General features: G+C 38.0%; 1 protein-coding gene and 2 pseudogenes across 4 annotated transcripts in view; all 3 read left to right on the forward strand.

Annotated features, from left to right (window-relative positions):
• Positions 1–21,529, forward strand: part of P4HA1 (prolyl 4-hydroxylase subunit alpha 1) — a 97,840-nt gene that overhangs the window by 67,869 nt on the left and 8,442 nt on the right. For all 4 annotated transcript variants that reach the window (XM_059054216.2, XM_059054217.2, XM_059054219.2 and 1 more), the window contains exons 10-11: positions 12,273–12,372; positions 19,085–19,138. In XM_059054216.2, coding sequence (XP_058910199.1) covers positions 12,273–12,372; positions 19,085–19,138 — 154 coding nt within the window. The remainder of the gene's footprint in view (positions 1–12,272; positions 12,373–19,084; positions 19,139–21,529) is intronic.
• Positions 7,897–8,503, forward strand: LOC131751020 (enolase-phosphatase E1 pseudogene; annotated as a pseudogene).
• On the forward strand, positions 19,829–20,550 carry LOC136793545 (vesicle-associated membrane protein 7-like; annotated as a pseudogene).

Here is a 21,529-nt window from a genome sequence, read left to right on the forward strand (position 1 = left end):
TATAATGTGATTTTGATTTTAGTAACACTAACACAAGTTAAGGATTTTCAGTAACTAATTTGGATAGACACGTTGAGCCATGGTTTATAATGCTTCTATGCATAGTAATTAACCCTCATTTTGAGTAAGCTAATTTTCAGAACCTTATTCATGTCTAAAAAAATGGAGCCATTATCTATTTTTTAAAAAAGAACTAAATCCATTATATATTTTATCAGAGATTACACGGTGTTATGCATTTTTACTGTCATAAAGCTCGTAAATATCTAAATTCTCCAGATTTTGCTGTTTTTAGGAATCATTTAAAACAAAATTTTATGAATTTAGTGTTCTAGAAGTGATTTTTGGAAATTTCCTATATATACAATAGACCTTTTGACAAAATATTCAGCCCACAGAGTCATTGGGCTTTTACCAACAAGTCAGAATAAGTTACTCTCGGAAAGGTGGTCTACAAACATTTTTTCTCTCTTAGGAACTAAATACCTCTAAATATTTTGAACTTATTTTTAAAATATTATAATTTTATAGCTCTGAGAAGCAATTTTATTGGATTTTTGAGAAAGGCCCAACCATACTTCATATTATTTATAATAGCAGAAGATATTTAGCCAGTAGCATTGGAAGCATTAGAAGACTGAGTAACACTACAATAAATTCACCCAGGCTTGGCAAAGTATGCAGTGTGTGTGTGTGTGTGTGTGTGTTCAAAACAACATAATAAAAAAAAAAGAGTTCCACAGCACAGTGATTTTCATCTTTACTCTTAAGGAAAATTGTTCATCAGCCCTTTTAAAAATAAAATATATATGTTGAGAGAGAGCTCTTAACTGTTAAGGAAGGAATTTGCTCCATAAAATATTCAATACATTTCATATTTTAACAAATTAAAAGTTTCTGCTATTTTGGAAATTTAATAGCTATGTCAAGACATTTTCTACCCATCACTATAAATCTGAATTTTGAAGATTTTACAAGTGTAATAAATGAGTGTTTTCTGTTTCCTTCATATTTTATGCCTCTGAAGAAGGCATCTCAAACGCAAAATAGCAGAAAGAGTTTATGTGTACTGATGTCAGTTAATGTGATCCCTTTTACTCTAGGAACATCTGTATTTTGAAAGGGTCAGAAGGGAATTTCAAATATCTGTATTTTGAGAAATTTCTTAAGTGATTGCATCATCATCTGTGGAAGTAAAAATATGTTTCAGTGTTCTAGCAAATAGAATTTTCTTTGGGCAAAGTATGTGTGGAAATCCATTACTGTTTAAAAAACATAGTTTTTATTTATTGACTATCTGAACTTTTGGCAAATCATTTTTTGTCTTTTCCAATATTAAAAAAAATTTACTACAACTTGTTAATGGAGAAGCTAATAATTTTGACTACATCAGAGAAATGGAATTTTAGTTTTTGAGAGGTAAACATTCAGTTATATGCTCTGAGAAGACAGTTTAGTTATTTGAGCTCATAAGTCCAGTTAAAGCAATATAAATAATGAGATATGCAAATAAACAGTCTATTTAGTGTGATAGAAAAAGCTTCTTTGATTCTGGTGGAATCAGAATCACTTCTTGGAAGTGATTTCATTTTTTTTACTTTCAAGTACAGATTTCCTACAGTATGATATTTTATTATGTTTAAGAGTTAATTTACCCCATGTTAATAAGGATCAAATACAGTGTAAAAATAATCTTTTAACAATATAGAGGTCAATGCAAATAGCTTTGTTTTTTTAAATTTAATTTTATTTTTTATACAGCAGGTTCTTATTAGTTATCTATTTTATACATATAAGTGTATACACGTCAATCCCAATCTCCCAATTCATCCCACTGCTACCTCCCACCCCCGCAAATAGCTTTGAATGATATCAGATTTTTTTTAAAGTGGCATAATTTTTTTTTTTTTTTTTTTGCAGTACGCAGGCTTCCCACTGTTGTGGCCTCTCCCGTTGCGGAGCACAGGCTCCGGACGCGCAGGCTCAGCAGCTGTGGCTCACGGGCCTAGCCGCTCCGCGGCATGTGGGATCTTCCCAGACCGGGGCACAAACCCGTGTCCCCTGCATCGGCAGGCGGACTCTCAACCACTGCGCCACCAGGGAAGCCCTAAAGTGACATAATTTTTTTAATGAATAATTTTTTAGGGTCTTTGTTGCTGCACACAGACTTTTCTGTAGTTGTGGCGAGCAGGGTCTACTTTTTTTTGGCGGTACGAGGGCCTCTCAGTGTTGTGGCCTCTCCCGTTGCGGAGCACAGGCTCCGGACGCACAGGCTCAGTGGCCATGGCTCACGGGCCCAGCCGCTCCGCGGCACGTGGGATCCTCCCAGACCGGGGCACGAACCCGTATCCCCTGCATCGGCAGGCGGACTCTCAACAACCGTGCCACCAGGGAAGCCCAAGGGGTCTACTTTTTGTTGCAGTGCGTGGGCTTCTCATTGCAGTGGCTTCTCGTTGTGGAGCATGGGCTCTAGGCGCGCGGGCTTCAGTAATTGTGACACGCAGGCTCAGTAGTTGTGGCTTGTGGGCTCTAGAGTGTAGGCTCATTAGTTGTGGTGCACGGGCTTAGTTGCTCAGCAGCATGTGAGATCTTCCCAGACCAGGGCTGGAACCCGTGTCCCGTGCATTGGCCGGTGGATTCTTAACTACTGCGCCACCAGGGAAGTCCAAATTGGCATAACTTTTAACAACAGCATTGCCTTCTATTGGGTAGAGCAGTGGTTCTCAGATTGAGATAACTGAAATGGATAGATCTATAGTGTTGTATAATTGTCCCACTAAGAACCAAAGGGACTGGATAAATTCCCAGTCTGGATGATTAACCTTTCTTTGTTAACTATTAAGCACTTAGAGAAGAATTATTGAAAGTTTTGCCCTCTGTAATTGACACTTTGGGCCCCGAATTATCTTTTGCCTTTGCAAAAAATCACATAGTGGCATTCAAATTATATTAATCATATTTCCTTTGGAGGTTTTATAACAATCTTCAAAACCTCCAAAATGGTGTTGTCTATTTACTTGAGCATGCCTTCCTTAGTATTAGAAATACAGTCATGCAGTGTGAGAATGTTTCTCCTTACTTAAATAAAGCATTCCAGTGATATTTTTAAAAAGCATATATTAAAAGAATAATATTTTGTAACAGTAGAAATTCATTAGAAACGAAGATATATATATTGCAATGTTACTCTGCATGTACAACTTAGCTCTCAGGTTCCTGTCATTAAGAACAAAAATGTATTTTGGGTTATCTAGTTATTAATGGAAAAAAGGAACACATATAAAATTATCTGGAGAAGGAATTCTGTTTTTCTCCTGGCACTAAATTATGTTTTGTGGAAAAAACACTGTAAAACTTAGTTGACATTTTCAATTATAACTGTATAAAAGATAAAGAATGTTGTTCAAATGATTTTTTTTCCTGTTACAGTAAATATTATAACTTTACATTCTAACTCAGTTAAAGCACTGAGTACTAGAAGAAAGAATGTTGATTTCTGATTACTTAATTTAATGTAGGAGTAAGACTTCCAGATCCTAAAGAATAAACAGTTAACATATTACAGTATCATTGTCTCCACTGAATTTTTAGCATTGTTAAAACAACTCAGAGCTAATTTCTTCAACTACCTGATAGGTCTACAATAATGTTGCTGAAAACGGATTAGCAGTAATGCTTTAAGGATGGGATCCAGATGAATAAAATGTTTTAAACATATGGAGTTCTCCAGCTTAGGAAAATCTTAGTATATTTTGGAGAGGTTTTTATGTAAAAGTCAAATTAAGTGAAATAACTTCCTATGCAGAACTCATTTTCGTCTCTAATGACTATGGCAGAACCACAATTAAGATAAGTTTATTTTTAAGCTGCAGTTATCAATGACTTTTTCTCATCTGAGGCTTAACTGCTAAGGCTCAAACCTTCTATTGAAATAATTTGTGATATAACAAGAAGTGCAGTTTAAAACTTTTTTTAAAAAGTTAAAAAATTAAAATATTTTTGCCTCTAAGACTGGCAAAGATTGAAAAGATTGATACTGGCAAGGATTTTATGAAAAGGGCACTCATATAAACAGTTGATTGAAGTATAAATCACTGAAACTTTTTTGGAGGGCAATTTGACATCATTTGTCAAAATGTAAAAGTCATCTAGCAGTTCCACATCTAGGAATTTGTCCTACAGAGATATTCCCATAAGTATGCAAAGATATACAGAAATTTCTGTTACAATATTGTTCGTACTAGAGAAAAATTAGAAACAACCTTATTTAACCAGTGCTTTAGTGACTGACCTTTGTGGTCATTTTGAAATTAAAGGTATTTAATTTTAAAAAGAAAAGCAGTAATTTAAAAAACAATGAGGAATAGAAATGTAAAGTGTTACAGTTGCTGTGGAAAACAGGCTGGCAGTTCCTCACAAAGTCGAACATAGGATTATGATATGATGCAGAAAGTCCACTTCTAGGTATATAACCCCCAAAATTGAAAGAAGGGACTCAAACAGATTACTTGTACACCCATGTTCATAACAGTGTTATTCACAGTAGTCAACAGGTGGAGGCGACCCACGTATCCATTAATGGATGAATGGTTAAACAAAATGTGGTATAAACAAATTATGGACTATATTCAGCCTTAAAAAGGAATGAAATTCTGATAAATGATATATAACATGGATGAACTTTGAAGACATTATACTAAGTGAAATAAGCCAGGTACAAAAGGACAAATATGGTATGATTCTACTTACAGGGGGTACCTAGAATAGGCAAATTCATACAGACAAAAAGTGTATTAGAGGTTACCAGTGGCTGGGAGGAGAGGGAAATGGCAAATTATTGTTTAATGGGTACAAGAGTTTCAGTTTGGGATGAAGAAAAAGTTTTGGAAATAGATAGTGGTGATGGTTGCGTGACTTTGTGAGTGTACTTAACACCACTGAATTGTACACTTAAAAATGGTTGAAGTGGTTAATTTTATGTTGCGTATTTTTTAACCACAATAATTTTTTTTAAATGAGGCAGTACTATGTGTATTGACTAGGAAAGATGTCAGAAGTATTTTCAGGGGGAAAAGTGTATGTGTATATTATGGTGAAAGATTGAAGGGTGGATTCTTTTTTTTAAAAATTCTCTTTGTATGTTTGTTTATACACAGGGGAAAACTGTTGAGAGGATACATATCTATTTGTTAATACTGTTTACAGTATTAACAGTCCCACTGTGAGGAGTGGGACTCGGAAAGGAACTTCATACTTTATACTGTGTGAAAATTTTTAAATTTTGTTTATTTATTTATTTAATTTTATTTTTGGCTGTGTTGGGTCTTAGTTGCGGCACATAGAATCTTTCGTTGCAGCGTGGGGGCTCTTCGTTGTGGCGTGTGGGCTTCTGTCTAGTTGTGGTGCATGGGCACCAGAGCATGCAGGCTCAATAGTTGTTGTGCGTGGGCTCTCTAGTTGTGGTGTGTGGGCTCCAGAGAGCATGGGTTCTGTATTTGTGGCACACGGGCTTCTCTGTAGTTGTGGTGCCCAGGCTCAGTAGTTGCAGTGTGCCGGCTTAGTTGCCCCGTGGCATGTGGGATCTTAGTTCTCCGACCAGGGATTGAACCCGTGTCCCCAGCATTGGAAGGGGGATTCTTAACCACTGCGCCACCCTGTTTGAAATTTTTATAATAAGTATTTCTTTAAAAAATGGCTTTATTGATTCACCCATTTGAAGTGTACAAGTCAGTGGTTTTTAGTATATTCAGAGACTTGTGCATCCATCACCACAGTTAATTTTAGAACATTTTCATTATACTCCTTAGCCCATAACCACTCAATCCTTAATCCTCTCCCTGCCCCAGCCCTGGGCAACCACTAATCTGCTTTCTGTCTTCATGGATTTGCCTCTTCTGGATATTTTTTATATACTACACGGACTTTTAGTGTCTGGCTTCTCACTTGGCATGTTTTCAAGGTATGGCTGAACAACATTCTTTTGTATGGATATGCCACCTTTTATCTATCTTATCTGTTGATAGATATTTGGGTTATTTCTACTTTTTTGGCTATTATGAATAATGCTGTTCTGAATTTCATGTCTTTTGAGGCACAGATGTTTATTTTGATGATGTCCTGTTTATTTTTGTTGTTGCTGCTTGTACTTTTGAGGTCATAGCTAAACCATAGGCCAATTTTTTTTTCTAAAAGTTTTGTAATGTTAGCTTATATATTTAGGTCTTTAATCCCTTCTGAGTTAACTTTTTTATTATGGTGTGAGGTAGGGGTCCATCTTCTTTGTTTTGCATATGGTTATCCAGTGTCCCAGAACTATTTGTTGAATATAACAAGCATTTCTTGCTTCCATAATTTTAAAACTATAAAAGTAAAATATTGGAATGATAATTTGCTAAAATGGCAAAAGTAAATGTGTTCTTGGTAACAGGAGACTTCAGTCTGAAGAGTTAGTAAGCAAGGAAAAGATTAAAGATAGAAAGGGAGGCAATAACTGCTGGAGTAAGGCCTATGGAAAAGGTAGATTCAAAAGCATAGATAGATGCTCCAGCCTCTGAAGGGCTGAAGGACAATGCTTCTACCAAAATACAAGAGAAAAATGTAAGAATAGATGCTTAAGAATTGGTGGTAGCAGGGAAAAGAGTTGAAGATGTCAGAAGACAGGTTCTCTTGGGTGATAGGTTCCAGGATGAAATAGGAACAGTTATTTTATCAAGATGTATTTAGTTTGAAACTTTATTAGAACACTTGCCAGTCTTGTGGTGCAGTTATCTATAAAAATCAAGTCAGTAGTTGGTTGCTTATAAAATTCAAAAATCTATGAAATTGTTGCCAGGCAAAAAAGGTACATTGACATACGAGATTAGTTTTACCAGGAACTTGGTCAGAATTGGAAGAAATAAGTTCTTAGTGTATTTATCAGCTACGTCCTTTATAACAATAAAATTCTTGGATCCTTCCTATTTCTGTAACACAGAGGAATTCTACTTGGCCAATCCTTATAAATTTGTATGAGATCATCAGACAAATACTTATGGTAAAGTAAAATAAATCTTGGATTAGTTCTAAGACATCTTCAGGATTCATTCATTCAGCAAATATTTATTGAGCATCTGCTATGTGCCAGGCATTATGGATATAGTGGTGAGCAAAACCAGGCAGAATTTATATGTACTTGGAACTAGTAGTTGAATGAAGATGTCTTACCTTAATCAAATAACAAATTAATGTACAGTTGTTATAAATGCCACAAAGGAAGGATATGTAGTACTATAAAAACATATTGGGGTGGCTTCCTTCTCCACTTCCAGGTGCACGGAGGTAGCGTCTCCCTGATGTGCTTCAGGTTGCAGGTAGTTGCCAACCCTGAGATTAACGGAGGGCTGTGAGACGCCGACGATGGTTTTGCAGGCACAGGTGCCACTACCCTCCCACCTCCCAATCTAGGTTGATTCTCATAGTAGCATCCAGTAGCTGCCCACCAAAGTCACCATGATCCATTAGATATTAAAGGTACCACTTGATTAGATTTGTGAAGAACAATTTCTTTACATCAAAGAAAACATTGAGTATCTTAACAAAGAGACAAAGATACTTCTTTTCTCTTGGAAAGAGGAGTGCCAGCAGGACCTCAATCTTTTTTTAAAAAAAAATATTTATTTATTATTTTGGCTGTGCTGGTCTTAGTTGCAGCATGTGGGATCTTTAGTTGTGGCATGCGCGCTTAGTTGCAGTATGCAGACTCTTAGTTGCTTCATGTGGACTTCTTAGTTGTGGCATGCAAACTCTTAGTTGCAGCATGCATGCGGGATCTAGTTCCCCAACCAGGGATCGAACCTGGGCCCCCTGCATTGGGAGTGTGGAGTCTTACCCACTGGACCACCAGGGAAGTCTCAGGACCTCAGTCTTTTGAGAAAACAGGCTGAAGAGGATTCCCATGGGGTTAGGGTATTCTGATCCCTGCCGCATCTGGGAAATGGAGTGGATGATGCAAAATAGATGGTCCGTGCTGTGGTAGATAATGTGTGCTGGCAAATATCTCTGGACTGAAAGACCTTGGTACTGAAATAACTTCAGGGCTATGTGGCAAGCAGCATTCACAGCTGGGTGCATGAAAGTAGCATTCTTTGAAGATGTAGTTCAAGCAGTTAGGAAATGGAGAAGGTGGAATGAACGTGTGTATCTATTCTTCAGGGAGTGTGGGAGCACAGAAACTAGTACTTGGGCAGTGTACAGAGGAAGATATTGGTGAGTTGTCAATGTTACTTTGATACCAAGATTGGGCAAAGTGGAGAAAGAGTTGCTGAATGATTGCAAACAGTATTGACTGCTCAGTCAACAATGTCCTGTTTATGATAGACATTACCCTCGAGGCTAGTGCTACTGAGGAAGTGGACATGTATGTAGCTGTGGTGATAAGACATGACAGTGTGGGATTAACACATGATGAAAAGACTAGAGCTTCATCAAATCCTTCAGCAAATTGTACTTACCCTTCTCAACCTAGAAAAGGATTTCTAAGGAAGATAAACTGTTCCTCGTAGTTATCCCTTTTGTCTAGCTTTATTTTAATAGTAAAAGAGACTTACTTTTAAAAATATATATGTATACACACAAATATGTATGCAAATATGTGTGTGCTCAAATTCCCTTCCACAGGTACGAGTGGAAAAACTCAGTTTGGTGAAATGAAAACTTACTCTGTTATATGTAAAAATTGTTTGAAACCACAACACTAACCCTTATTGAAGGCAAAGTGTAAATATTAGAAGAAATGACTAAAATACAGATCAAATGTGTCAGGTATCAGGTCATGCACCAAAATGGAAAACTAGTTTTGAGAAGTTATTCAGAAGCCTTGCTGTTTTAAAAGCTGGAAGTGTTTCAAAGGCTTATTCCTAATAATAATTAATTGCCCCGTTTAATTGTGAGGGAATAAAATTTAGATCACAAGAGCTGCATTTCACAATATTTGCCTAACTATATGCAAAAGACAAAGATATTTGCTTGTTCTCCAAAAGAGGGCAACATTAGAAAGAAAACTCACTTCAGTTTTGAACAATTGAATGTGTATTACTTAAGAAGAAGCTCTTTAAATCAGTGCACCTTTTCTCTGGTACAGCAAACAATTGCTTTACCAGTGAAAAGGTGCATTGATTTAACAGCCAAAAAAGAGATATAGTTCTTAATATTTCATGAAACAGCCCTAATCCTGTCAGTTGTTTTCATTATAGATTTTATAGTTGCCTTTCTGACCACTTCTTAGCAGTCTGGGAAAATATACTGTTATTTACTATTAAAAAAATGATTTTACTGCAATCAGTTCATCAGATCAAGAGGAATCCTAATGAATTTTCCTCTGAAATGGATGTGAGAAATGTAAATTTTGTAACAGTATTATTTATCTTCCTTTACTTCTAATAGCATGTCATGTCAATTACATGTGATTAGTTAAAAACTTTTTCCTCTTACTGTTCTAAAAACAAAACAAAACAAAACAAGAACCTGGTCTGGCACAGGGAAGAGTCCAGGAAGGCTTCTCTGAAGAAGAGACAACTAAAATGATAATCCAAAGCCTTAAATTTGCAAAGTTAAGCAGGAGAATACTCTGGGTAGAGATGAGCATGTGCACTAGCCTTAGGGCAAGAAGAAACATTGTTGAATAAGTGCTGCTGAAGCACTGGGAGAAAGGCAAAATACAGTGTGAGAGGCTGTGAGGGAGACCAGGATGGAACATCCAGAGAGACTAAAGGAATACCTGGAGAATGAATGAGTCAGGAGGAGAGTTTCAAGAAGGATGAACATTCTGAAATGTTACTAAAAGAGGAAATACTATGAGAATGGGAAAATCTTGTTAGATTTATTAGCATAGTAGGGTTATGGGTGAGATATTAGCAAGAGCAGTTTTGATGGAGTGATGGGGACTAAAGCTAAATTGGAGTGGATTGAGAAGTGAGGAGTCAGTGAAAAGGTTGACTTGAAGATGGAGGAGAAAGAAGTTGGTGGCCGGAGAGAGAATTGAGGGAAAGAATTTAAAAATTTTGCTTATTTATTTAATGGGAGAGTCTTAGGCCCCGTTAAAAGCTGTGGGAGGAATTATTGAGAAGAGATGTTGATTATATGAGAGAGAGAGAAGGGCTCATCAATGATTTATGGTTCCTAAAATGGCAGGAGATAATAGATTCTAAGGCAGAGGATTGGCCTTAGATAATGGAGAGAAATCTCCTCTTGGAACTGGAATGAACTAGAATGAACTATGTATAAGGAAAAAATTGTATGGTTTCTATTTTATCTGTGACGTAGGAGATATGTAATCCACTGAGTGAAGGAGTCTGAGGTGGGTTGGGGTTCAGAATAGAGGCGAGAGTAAGGCCCATTTGGAGTTAGTGTAGTGTTCATGATTGTTTTGTTTGGCTGTCTTGGGTCTTGTTGCCGCGCGTGGGCTGTCTCTAGTTGCTTCGAGCGGGGGCTGCTCTTTGTTATGGTGCGCAGGTGCTTCTCATTGCAGTGGCTTCTCTTGTTGTGGTGCACGGGCTTCAGTAGTTGCAGCCTGTGGGTTCAGTAGTTGTGGTTCACGGGCTCTAGAGCACAGGCTCAGTAGCTGTGGTGCACAGGGCTTAGTTGCTCCGCGGCATGTGGGATCTTCCTGGACCAGGGCTTGAACCCGTGTCCCCTGCAGGCGGATTCTTAACCACTGCGCCACCAAGGAGGTCCCAGTGTTCATGAATTTTTAGTGGAACATATCTGCCCTATCTCATGACTGTTTCCAATACGATTTGGTGTTATAGGTATAAGCCTGGAGAAAAGAAATTCATCAGGCTTGTGTTTTTTGCCACACCGGTGAGTTTAGGCTTTTAATCAAGAATGCTGTTGAGGGAATTCTCCGGCGGTACAGTGGTTAGGACTCCACGCTTCCACTGCAGGGGGCACGGGTTCGATCCCTGGTTGGGAAACGAAGATCCTGCAAGCTGCGTGGCATACCCCCCCAACCTCCCCAAAAGAATACCGTTGAAATGATGGACCAAAGCTTGATGAGAGAAGTGAAGAAAGAAAAAGTCTAATAGACTGGGAAAAAGCATATGTAAAGGAGAGAGTTGAATTTTGCTGTGCCATGTTATTGAGCTATAGTTCCCGTACCGTGAAATTCACCCTTTAAAGTATACAGTTCAGTGGTTTTTAGTCTTTTTTAGCTGTGCAGTCATCACCATTATCTAATTCCAGAACATTTTCACCACCCCAAAAGAAAATCCTGTACCCATTAGGAGTCATTCTTTAATACCACCTTCTCATGGCAACCACTAATCTACTTTCTGTATTGATTTGCCTGTTCTGGACATTTCATATTAATGGAATCATAATGTGTGACTTTTTGTATCTGACTTATCTTTCTTAACATAATGGTTTCAAGGTTCATCCATGTGGTGGCATGTATCATTACTTCCTTTTCATGACACAATAATCTGTCTTATGGATATATCACATTTTATGTATCTGTTGATCAGTTGATGGACATTTGTATTATTTCCACTTTTTGACCATTATTAATAATGCTACTATGAATACTTAAGTACAAGTTTTGGTATGACCACACATTTTAATTTCTCTTCGGTATATACCTAGGAGTGGAATTGCAAGGTCATATGGTAACTCTGTGTTTAACAATTTGAGGAACTGCCAAAGTGTTTTCCAAAGTGGCTGCACCATTTTACATTCCTACCAGCAATATATGAGGGTTCTAATTTCTTCACATCATCACCAACACTTATCATTGTACACCTTTTTGGTTATAGCTATCCTACTGGGTGTGTTGGGTACCTTTTAAAACTTTTTTATTTACGCGAGTAATACATGAATTTTTCTTATAAAACATTAGCATTATATAAATCAGGCTAAAACCCCTATGACCTTCACCCTGGCCAGTTCCTATACCTTATCTAGAAGGAACAGTTGTTTTCATTTTGATGTATGTATTTTTCCAGAATTAAAAAAAATTCTCAGTGTAGATAGTCCTATATAGTCTTCTTACATTAATCCGTTTTCATAAAAACTCAGTAATAAATATTAGTTTTTTCCCCTTTCCAACCTCTAACTGTAGAATGTAACATCTTTTAAAAATTATAACATCATTAGTAAAAATCGTATCAAAGAAGTAAATGAAGTAAACGCCTATAGATAAAGTCTTAATGTCCTGTATATTATGGCTTTTTAAATGACAGCTATTGGTCTTCATGTACTGAAACTTTATCAGTAAAACTAATAATTTTCTTCATTTTTAGTGCCTGGCTCTCTGGCTATGAAAACCCTGTGGTGTCTCGAATTAATATGAGAATACAAGATCTAACAGGACTAGATGTCTCCACAGCAGAGGAATTACAGGTAGGTAATCACATCCTACACTTCTTCAAAAGATGCTTCAGATGAGATTTTTTCTGTCACTATACAGGTAGTACTCAATTTGCATGATACTTTGAGACTGTAAAAGTGATTATATAAGCTGAAACCATGTACAGTGATGTTCATAATCAGTAGGAAAAATTGTTCTGTGACCTTTAAAATTTTTTGTCAAGACATTAAAAACTTACTGTTGAGTATAAACTTATAGGGAAATGAAAAATATGTAACACTGGTATTTATTAAGTACACTGTGATTTTTTTTTTTCATTCCTAGGCCTGTCAGGTGGCCATGGCAGTTGTTTTTTTTAAAAATAAATTATTTTTTTCTGTTTTCTAGTAAGAAATAATTCACATACTGTAAAATTTACCCAGGTTTTAATATTCACATGGTTGTACAATCATCAACACTATTTTCATCACCTCCAAAGAAACCCCAGTTAAGTAGTCACTCTCCATTCCCCCTCCCTAGTGCCCCTGGCAACTGCTTCTCTACCTTCTGTAGGTAAGTTTGCCTATTCTAAATATTTCATATAAATGGAGTAATACAATATGTGGCCTAGTGTATCTGGCTTATTTCACTGGACAGTATTTTTAAGGTATATCCGATGTTGTAGCATGTATCAGCACTTTATTCTTTTTCATGGCTGAATAATATTAACATTCTCTTGTTTGGATATACCATGTTTTATTTATTTATCAGTTGGAGGGCTTTTGGATTGTTTCCATTCTGGCTATTATGACTAATGCTGTTTGTCTACAAATTTTCGTACAAATGTCATTTAAATTTCTCTGGGGTATAAACCTACATATGGAATTGCTGGGTCATGTGGTAACTTTAATATTTGAGGAACTGCCAAACTGTTTTCCAGAATGGCTGCACCATTTTACAATCCCATTGGCAATGTATGAGGGTTCCATTTTCTTCACATCCTTGCCAACACTTGTTCTTGTCCAGTTTTTTTATTAAGGTCATTCTGATACGTTTGAAATGCTATCTCATCATGGTTCTTATTTGCATTTCCCTGATGGCTAATGATGTTGAGTATCTTTTCATGAGTTATTGGCCATTTTTAAAAATATTTATTTATTTTATTTATTTTGGGTTCTGTTCAGTCTTCGTTGCTGCGTGTAGGCTTTCTCTAGTTTCAGCGAGCAGGGGCTACTCTTCGTTGTGGTGCATGGGCTTCTCATTGCAGTGGCTTCTTGTTGCAGAGCATGGGCTCTAGGTGTGTGGGCTTCAGTAGTTGCAGCACGCAGCCTCAGTAGTTGTGGCTCGCAGGCTCTAGAGCGTGGGCTCAGCAGCTGTGGCGCATGGGCTCTAGAGCCAGGCTTAGTAGTTGTGGCGCATGGGCTTAGTTGCTATGTGGCATGTGGGATCCAGGGATTGAACCCATGTCCCCTGCATTGGCAGGTGGACTCTCAACCACAGTGCCACCAGGGAAGCCCCAGCCATTTTTATATGTTTGAAAAAATTTCTATTCAAATCCTTTGCCTATTATTGGGTTGTTTTTCTTTTTGTTGTTGAGTTGTGTTATTTATATGTTCTGAATACTTGACCCATATTAGGTGTATGGGTTGCAAATATTTTCTCCCATTCTGTGGCATGTCTTTCACTTTCTTGATGGTGTCCTTTGGCAAAAATTTTTAATTTCTATGAAGTCTGATAGGTCTTTTTTTTTGGTTGCTTTTGCTTAGGGTGTCTAAGAAACCATTGCCTAATCCAAGGCATAAAGATTTACACCTGTGGTTTTTCCTACAATTTTTATGGTTTTATTTCTTACATTCAGGTCTTTGATCCATTTTGAGTCAATTTTTGTGTATGGGATAAGATAGAGGTCCAACTTCATTCTTTTCATGTGGTTAGCCAATCGTCCCAGCATCATTTGTTGAAAACTAGTCTTCCCTATTGAATTGTCTCAGTATTATAAAATATTAGAAATATTGAGGATTACAGTGTTTTATTTCTTTGTAAACATTTACCAAGAATAGTTTATGTTCCTTCATCTCATTTGTGAAACTTATGATACAGAGTGAGCATCTTTTCTCTTCCTTTGCAAATTGTCATACTTCTAAGTTTGGATCAGCTTTCAACATTTTATCCTTTGTACTTTCAATGTTGTTAAATAACTCTGAGGGATCTTTTATTGTTGATTTTTTTCCAGTCACTTCCTCTGAGACATCTTCTTCATCCTTTTCATCATGATCACTTTCCTTATGTTAGTAAGTTTACCTTCACCACATTCCTCTGACTGCATATCTAGAGTTTCTCAAACAGCAAAAGTTAGAAGCATTTCCTTGTCAGCCTTTTCTTCTGTGTCTGCATTTAAGTCTGATTTCTTTTTTGGTGGTGGGGGAGAGGGGCTCAGCATGAGGGGTTTTTTTTAGTATTGGAGTATAGTTGATTTACAGTGTTGTGTTAGTTTCAGGTGTACAGCAAAGTGATTTAGTTATACATATATGTATATCTATTCTTTTTCAGATTCTTTTCCCATATAGGTTATCACAGAGTACCAAGTAGATTTCCCTGTGCTATACAGTATGTCCTTATTAGTTATCTATTTTATATATAGTAGTGTTTATATGTTAATCCCAAGTTCCTAATTTACCTCCACCACCACCTTTCCCCTTTGGTAACCATAAGTTTGTTTCTGAAGTCTGCCAGTCTGTCTCTGTTTTGTAAATAAGTTCATTTGTATCATTTTTAGATTCCATGTACAGTGATCATATCATGTTTGTCTTTCTCTGTGTGACTTCATTTAGTATGATAATCTCTAGGTCCATCCATGTTGCTGCAAGTGGCATTATTTCATGCTTTTTTTAATGGCTGAGTAAAATTACACTGGTACATGTACCACATCTTCTTTATATGTTCCTCTGTTGATGGACACTTAGGTTGCTTCCTAAATGCCCAGGAGTGAGATTGCTGGATCATACAGTAGCTCTATTTTTAGTTTTTTAAGGAACCTCCATACTGTTCTCCATAGTGGCACCACCAATTTACATTCCCACCAGCAGCATGGGAGGGTTCCCTTTTCTGCACACCCTCTTTAGCATTTATTGTTTGTAGACTTTTTGATGATGGCCATTCTGACCAGTGTGAGGTGATACCTTCATAATTTTCTTGTTTCTAGTTGTGGCCCTTTGTTTTCTTTCTAGATAAGTTCCTTTAGCATTTGTTGTAAAGCTGTTTTGGTGGTGCTGAATTTTTTTTAGCTTTTGCTTATCTGTAAATCTTGTGATTTCTCCATTGAATCTGAACAAGAGCCTTGCTGGGTAGAGTGTTTTTCACTGTAGTTCTTTCCTTTTCATCACTTTAGATATATTGTGCCACTCCCTTCTGGCCTGAAGAGTTTCTGCTGAAAAATCAGCTGATAACCTTATGGGGATTCCTTTGTATGTTACTTGTTGCTTTCCCCTTGTTGCTTTTAATATTTTCTCTTCAATATTTGTCAGTATGATTAATATGTGTCTCAGCATGTCCCTCCTTGGGTTTATCCTGTATGGGACCCTCTGCTTCCTGGACTTGGGTGACTGTTTCCTTTCCCATATTAGGGAAGTCTTCCCCTACTATCTCCTCAAGTATTTCCTAAGGTCCTTTCTCTCTCTCTTCTCCTTCTGGGACCCCTGTAATGTGAATGTTGGTGCACTTAGTGTTGTCCAGAGGTCTTTTATACTATCTTCATTTCTTTTCATTCTTTATTCCTTTCCACAGCAGTGATTTCCAACATTCTGTCTTCCAGCTCACTTATCCATTCTTCTGCCCCATTTATTCGGCTATTGATTCCTTCTAGTATAGTTTTCATTTCAGTTATTGTATTGTTCATCTCTGTTTGTTTGTTCTTTATATCTTCTAGCTCTTGTATCTTCTCGGTCTGTGCCTCCACTCTTTTTCTGAGATCTTGGATCATCTTTACTTTTACTCTGAATTCTTTTTCAGTTAGATTGCCTGTCTCCACTTCACTTAGTTCTTCTGGGGTTTATCTTGTTCCTTCATCTGGAACATTGTCCTCTGCCATCTCATTTTGTCTAACTTTCTGTTAGACAAAATGTTAGACCTCTGTTTGAGGTCCCACAGGCTGCAGGATTGTAGTTCCTCTTGCTTCTGGTGTCTGCCCCCTAGTGGATGAGACTGGTCTAAGGGGCTTGTGCAGGCTTCTTGGTGAGAAGGACTGGTGGGTGGAGCTGGGTCTTGTCCCTCTGCTGGGCAGGGCCGTGTTAAGGGATGTGTTTAGAGGTGGCTGTGGGCTCAGGAAAACTTAAGCAGCCTGTGTCTGCCTGTGTTCCTGCCCTGTTGGTTTTTTGGCCTGAGGTGTCCCAGCACTGGAGCCTAAGGGCTGTTGGGTGGGGCCAGGTCTTGGCGTCAAAGTGGCAGCCTTTAGGGCAGCTCACGCCAGTGAGTACTCCCCAGTGTCTCCGCCACCAGTGTCCTTGTCCCATAGTGAGCCACAGCCACCCCCACCTCCCCAGGAGACCCTCCAAGTCCAGCAGGTAGGTCTGACCCTGGCTCATATGAAGTCACTGCTTTTTCCCCTGAGTCCCTGTGCACACAAGACCTTGTGTGTGCCCTCCAAGAGTGGAGTTTCTGTTTCCCCCAGTACTGGGGAGTTCCTGTGATCAAGCCCTGCTGGCCTTCAAAGCCAAATAAATGCTCTGGGGGCTCCTCCTCCCAATGCCAGACCCCCAGACTGGGGAGCCTGACGTGGGGCTCAGAACTTTCACTCCTGTGGGAGAACCTCTGTGATATAAATATTTTTCAGTTTGTGGGTCACCCACCCAACACTTACGGGATTTGTTTGTATCACGAATGCATCCCTCCTACTGTCTTGTGACTTCTTCTTTGGAAGTAGAATATCTTTTTTGGTAGGTTCCAGTCTTTTTTGTTGATGGTTTTTCAGCCATTAGTTGTGATTTTGGTGTTTTCACGAGAGGAAAGGTGAGCTCAGGTCCTTCTACTCCCCCATCTTGTCCTGGAACCAAGCCTATTTAAATTTGATTTGAATTTCACTTACAGCATTATTGCTTTCCATTTCTCTGCTGTACTGTATCTTTATTGGCCAATTTCTTCTTCTAATTGTCTGTTTTTGTAAAATGTCACATAGCAGCATAACTACATGCTTTGCTGTCTGCATGAACTGAATAACAGATATGCAGTGACCAATCACTGATAGACTTTGAAAGAAGTGACATGACAGGTCATTGATCATGATATGTAGCTGTTATTTGTATAGTAATTTGTGGACTGAAGAGCTAGTAGCAATATTTGCACTTTATGCAATTACTCACAGTTAATGTAACCTGGTAACTGAAATGTCCACTGTGTTGTTAGGGGTCTGGTGTCAAGGGTTAGCTAAACCATGGTATCTGAGATTTGTGCATCTTGGAACTGTGCAAAACAGGACTTCCCGAATTTAAATTTGCTTATATTAAGTTATTTACTCTATGGTCATCTCAAATTCCTTGGTACTCATTTGATTATTAAAAAAACTGTGATGGGGCTTCCCTGGTGACGCAGTGGTTGAGAGTCCGCCTGCTGACGCAGGGGACACGGGTTTGTGCCCCGGTCTGGGAAGATCCCACATGCTGCAGAGCGGCTGGGCCCGTGAGCCATGGCCGTTGGGCCTGTGCGTCTGGAGCCTGTGCTCCGCAACGGGAGAAGCCACAGCAGTGAGAGGCCCGCGTACTGCAAAACAAACAAACAAACAAACAAAAAACTATGATGTGTCTTTTTCTTTCCTAATTTGTATTTATTCTCACCTGCCTAACCTTCACAGGCTCTTTCAGGCTACTTGATATATTTCTAACTTAATAGTCTGATCCAACCCAACGAAGGCATCTACAACATAAGAAGTAAAATATCCACAGTAATAATTATTTACATAGGACTTGGACTTTGCTGTGGGCAGCACTTTTAGTTATGTACTCATTTCATTTCATCAATAATGCTCTTTAAATTACATTCTCCTTTCATTTTCTCAGCATTTTGTCATATTGGGATAGAAGGGAGAGAGTTAAGGAAGGTATCATTATCCTTCTTTTACAAATAAGAAAACTGAGGTTGTATCCAAAGTTACATATACTGTATTGTAACTAAGAAATCTGGAACTTGAACTCAGACCAAATATTTCTCTTTCTTTTGCTGCTTCATGCTGGGGCATTGTCACATCCAAATGAAGTTGTCAGGGCCTTCCAACAGGAATAATTAAATTGGTGTTAACTTCTTCCCTTTTTTACCTAAGTAGAGAAAAAAAATATGTAGGAAACTGGATTTCATTAAAGTAGATTGGGAGTTTGCCAGCATTTTGGGCTTTGGAAAACATGAGTCTTGATTTAAATTCCCAAGGAAAGTGTTTAGTGAAAACTAATAAAAATATTGAAATTCTAATTCTAGAAATTTTTAATTTAAAAATTCTAATTCAGATTTTAGTTTCTTACATATTAAGGAAAACCATGTCCCCCCATACATTTGCTAAAGAAAAGCATATTAACTAAGGTTCTAAAATAGCATATAGTAGCTATCCTTAGTTTTTCATCCTTGGTTTTTTAGGAACTCTTTATTGATTTAAAAACTGCTTTGCTTCTCATTTATTTAGAAGTACCTAACCATGATATATAAGAGGCCTAAAGGGGACTCATAGATTTTTTTGAATAGTAATCTTGATAGTTCCTTCATTCATGTTTTGTTTCTCTCCTTCAGGTAGCTAATTATGGAGTTGGAGGACAGTATGAACCCCATTTTGATTTTGCACGGGTAAGTAAAAAGAAATGGCGAATGAAGGAGTTTCACTGAAGCTTAGGCATGACATGTTAATTCTGTTCTTTTAGTATTAAAAATTCATAGCTTATTTGGAATTTGTGGAAGCATGGTGGAATAGATATTCTGTAAAGCCTTTTAAAGCAGTAAAAAATACCTAGAGACACGGTAAAAGAACTCAGGATACTTTTAAATGCATTGCTGAGCTTTGAAGAAAGTAAAGGAAATTCTCAAAGGCAAACTGAACAGAGAAAACCTAGAGACTAAAATTAGAGTGTTTAAAGGGAGCAAAAAAGCTGAGGCTGGAGGCATGTACCTCCAGGAATCTAGAGCTTTGGGGATTAACAGCTCTGTGAGAGGACCTGCTATAGTGTAGGCTACTGAACTGAGATCCCTGCATAAAACCTAAATCTCCAAAAGGATAACACCTTCAGAGAAAGAAAGAATGGCCTAGAAAATCATCTGCTTTGAGTCAAGACCCTTCAAAAGAGTTTCCTCTCGCATCCTAGCTGGAGTATGATGTGTTATGGGGAGCTTTTTCTGGCAGTTTGAAAGCAGAGACCTGCCAACAGATACAGATGCCCCCAGGATGTTAGATACTTCAGTTATCAGATACAGAATATGAAATAACTATATAGGTCCAGTCTAGCCTCCTCTGGGACCGGGCAGTTGGTGAGCCCACGCTAACCTGTGCAACTCTGTCCCGATCCCCGAGTTCTCACATGGTGCTCAGACAGATCAGATCGAAGCCATGGCCATTCTTTTTGCTGTTGTTGCCAGGGGAACCACTATCCTTGCCAAACATGCTTGGTGTGGAGGCAGTTTCCTGGAGGTGACAGAGCAGATGCTGGCTAAGATACCTTCTGAAAATAACAAGCTAACGTACTCACATGGCAATTATTTGTTTCATTACATCTGCCAAGACAGGATTGTATATCTTTGTATCACTGATGATGATTTTGAGCGTTCCTGAGCCTTTTTCTGAATGAGATAAAAAAGAGGTTCCAGATTATGGACGGTTCAAGAGCACAAAGTGCTCCCATATGCCATGAATAGTGAATTCTCAAGTGTCTTGGCTGCATAGCTGAAGCATCGCTCCGAGAATAAAGGCCTAGATAAAGTGATGGAGACTCAAGCCAAAGTGGATGAACTTAAAGGAATCATGGTCAGAAACATAGATCTGGTGGCTCGGCAAGGGGAAAGATTGGACTTATTAATAGATAAAACAAAATCTCGTGGATTCATCTGTCACCTTTGAAACAACCAACAGAAATCTTGCCCGACCCATGTGTATGAAGAATCTCAAGCTCACCACCACCACCATCATCATCATATCAGTCATATTCATCTATACTATTGTGTCACCTCTCTTTGGTGGATTTACATGGCCAAGCTGTGTGAAGAAATAAAAAAGTTATCATTAACCAAGGATATGAGAGAACAGGGAGTTAAAGGCAATCCGTTTGATTCAAGCCTTTTAATACTGACAGATGGTGTCTGCCAGTCTCTTCAACCCTCTTCTTAATCTTTTGTTTTAATATTGTTCTATGCCTCCAGATTTATCTTTGTCCTATCAACCAGTTTATTCCAGTGCACATCAGACCGAACCATTTATTGCAGCAGTAGCCTTAAAAAGGCATTTTGTTTCTTTGGTTTGTTAACTAATGTCATCCACTTATAGATACATTTTTGTTTATAATTGCACAAAGCTATCACCAAGGTAGAAACCACCTGTCTTGTGAGCTGTCTACTGAAATTATGGATGACCTTTGTGCACACAAAAGTTCAAGAGACAGATAGTATTGCTAACATCTCATCTTAATGTCCTTTGATTTTGAAGGGTTTTAAGTGTTTGGAAACAATATACATGGAGAATTGTTGTTATTTGGGGAATTGTAATTAATTGTTGGTGTTTCTAGGAGCCCAAGCAGGTAAAGTATTAAACATTTTATCTCAGTGAGATGGGGAACGTTTTGCTAGCCTCTTAGAAGCAAACAGAATTATCCTTGTCTGCCTATTATTAACTTTTAGGAAGAAAGTTTTGGTCATTCACAAATCTCGCAGAGTTTGATATCCTCTGTTTCCCCATTGCAGTTGATTTGAGAAGACAGTGGTTTAAATATTGTTGAAGGTTGTGTTTTTTACATATTCCTTTTTCTTTGGTGGATATTTAGGGCAATTGTATAGATAATAGAATGGGTAGTGGGCGGAGTGGGGAGGCACATTTCCTCTGGCTCACCAAAGAAAAAGAAGAGAACCACAGTAGAAAAGCCCAAACTGAATATAGTCAGCAATCAACTACAGGATTTGGGTTTGACTGGTGTTGAATAATAGTTTGAGCATCCTTTGCGGTTTAGTAAGTTCTTTAATCTGCCTAGTTTTGAAGAA

Source organism: Kogia breviceps, chromosome 2, assembly GCF_026419965.1.
Source record: "Kogia breviceps isolate mKogBre1 chromosome 2, mKogBre1 haplotype 1, whole genome shotgun sequence".
Classification (NCBI taxonomy): Eukaryota; Metazoa; Chordata; class Mammalia; order Artiodactyla; family Physeteridae; genus Kogia; species Kogia breviceps.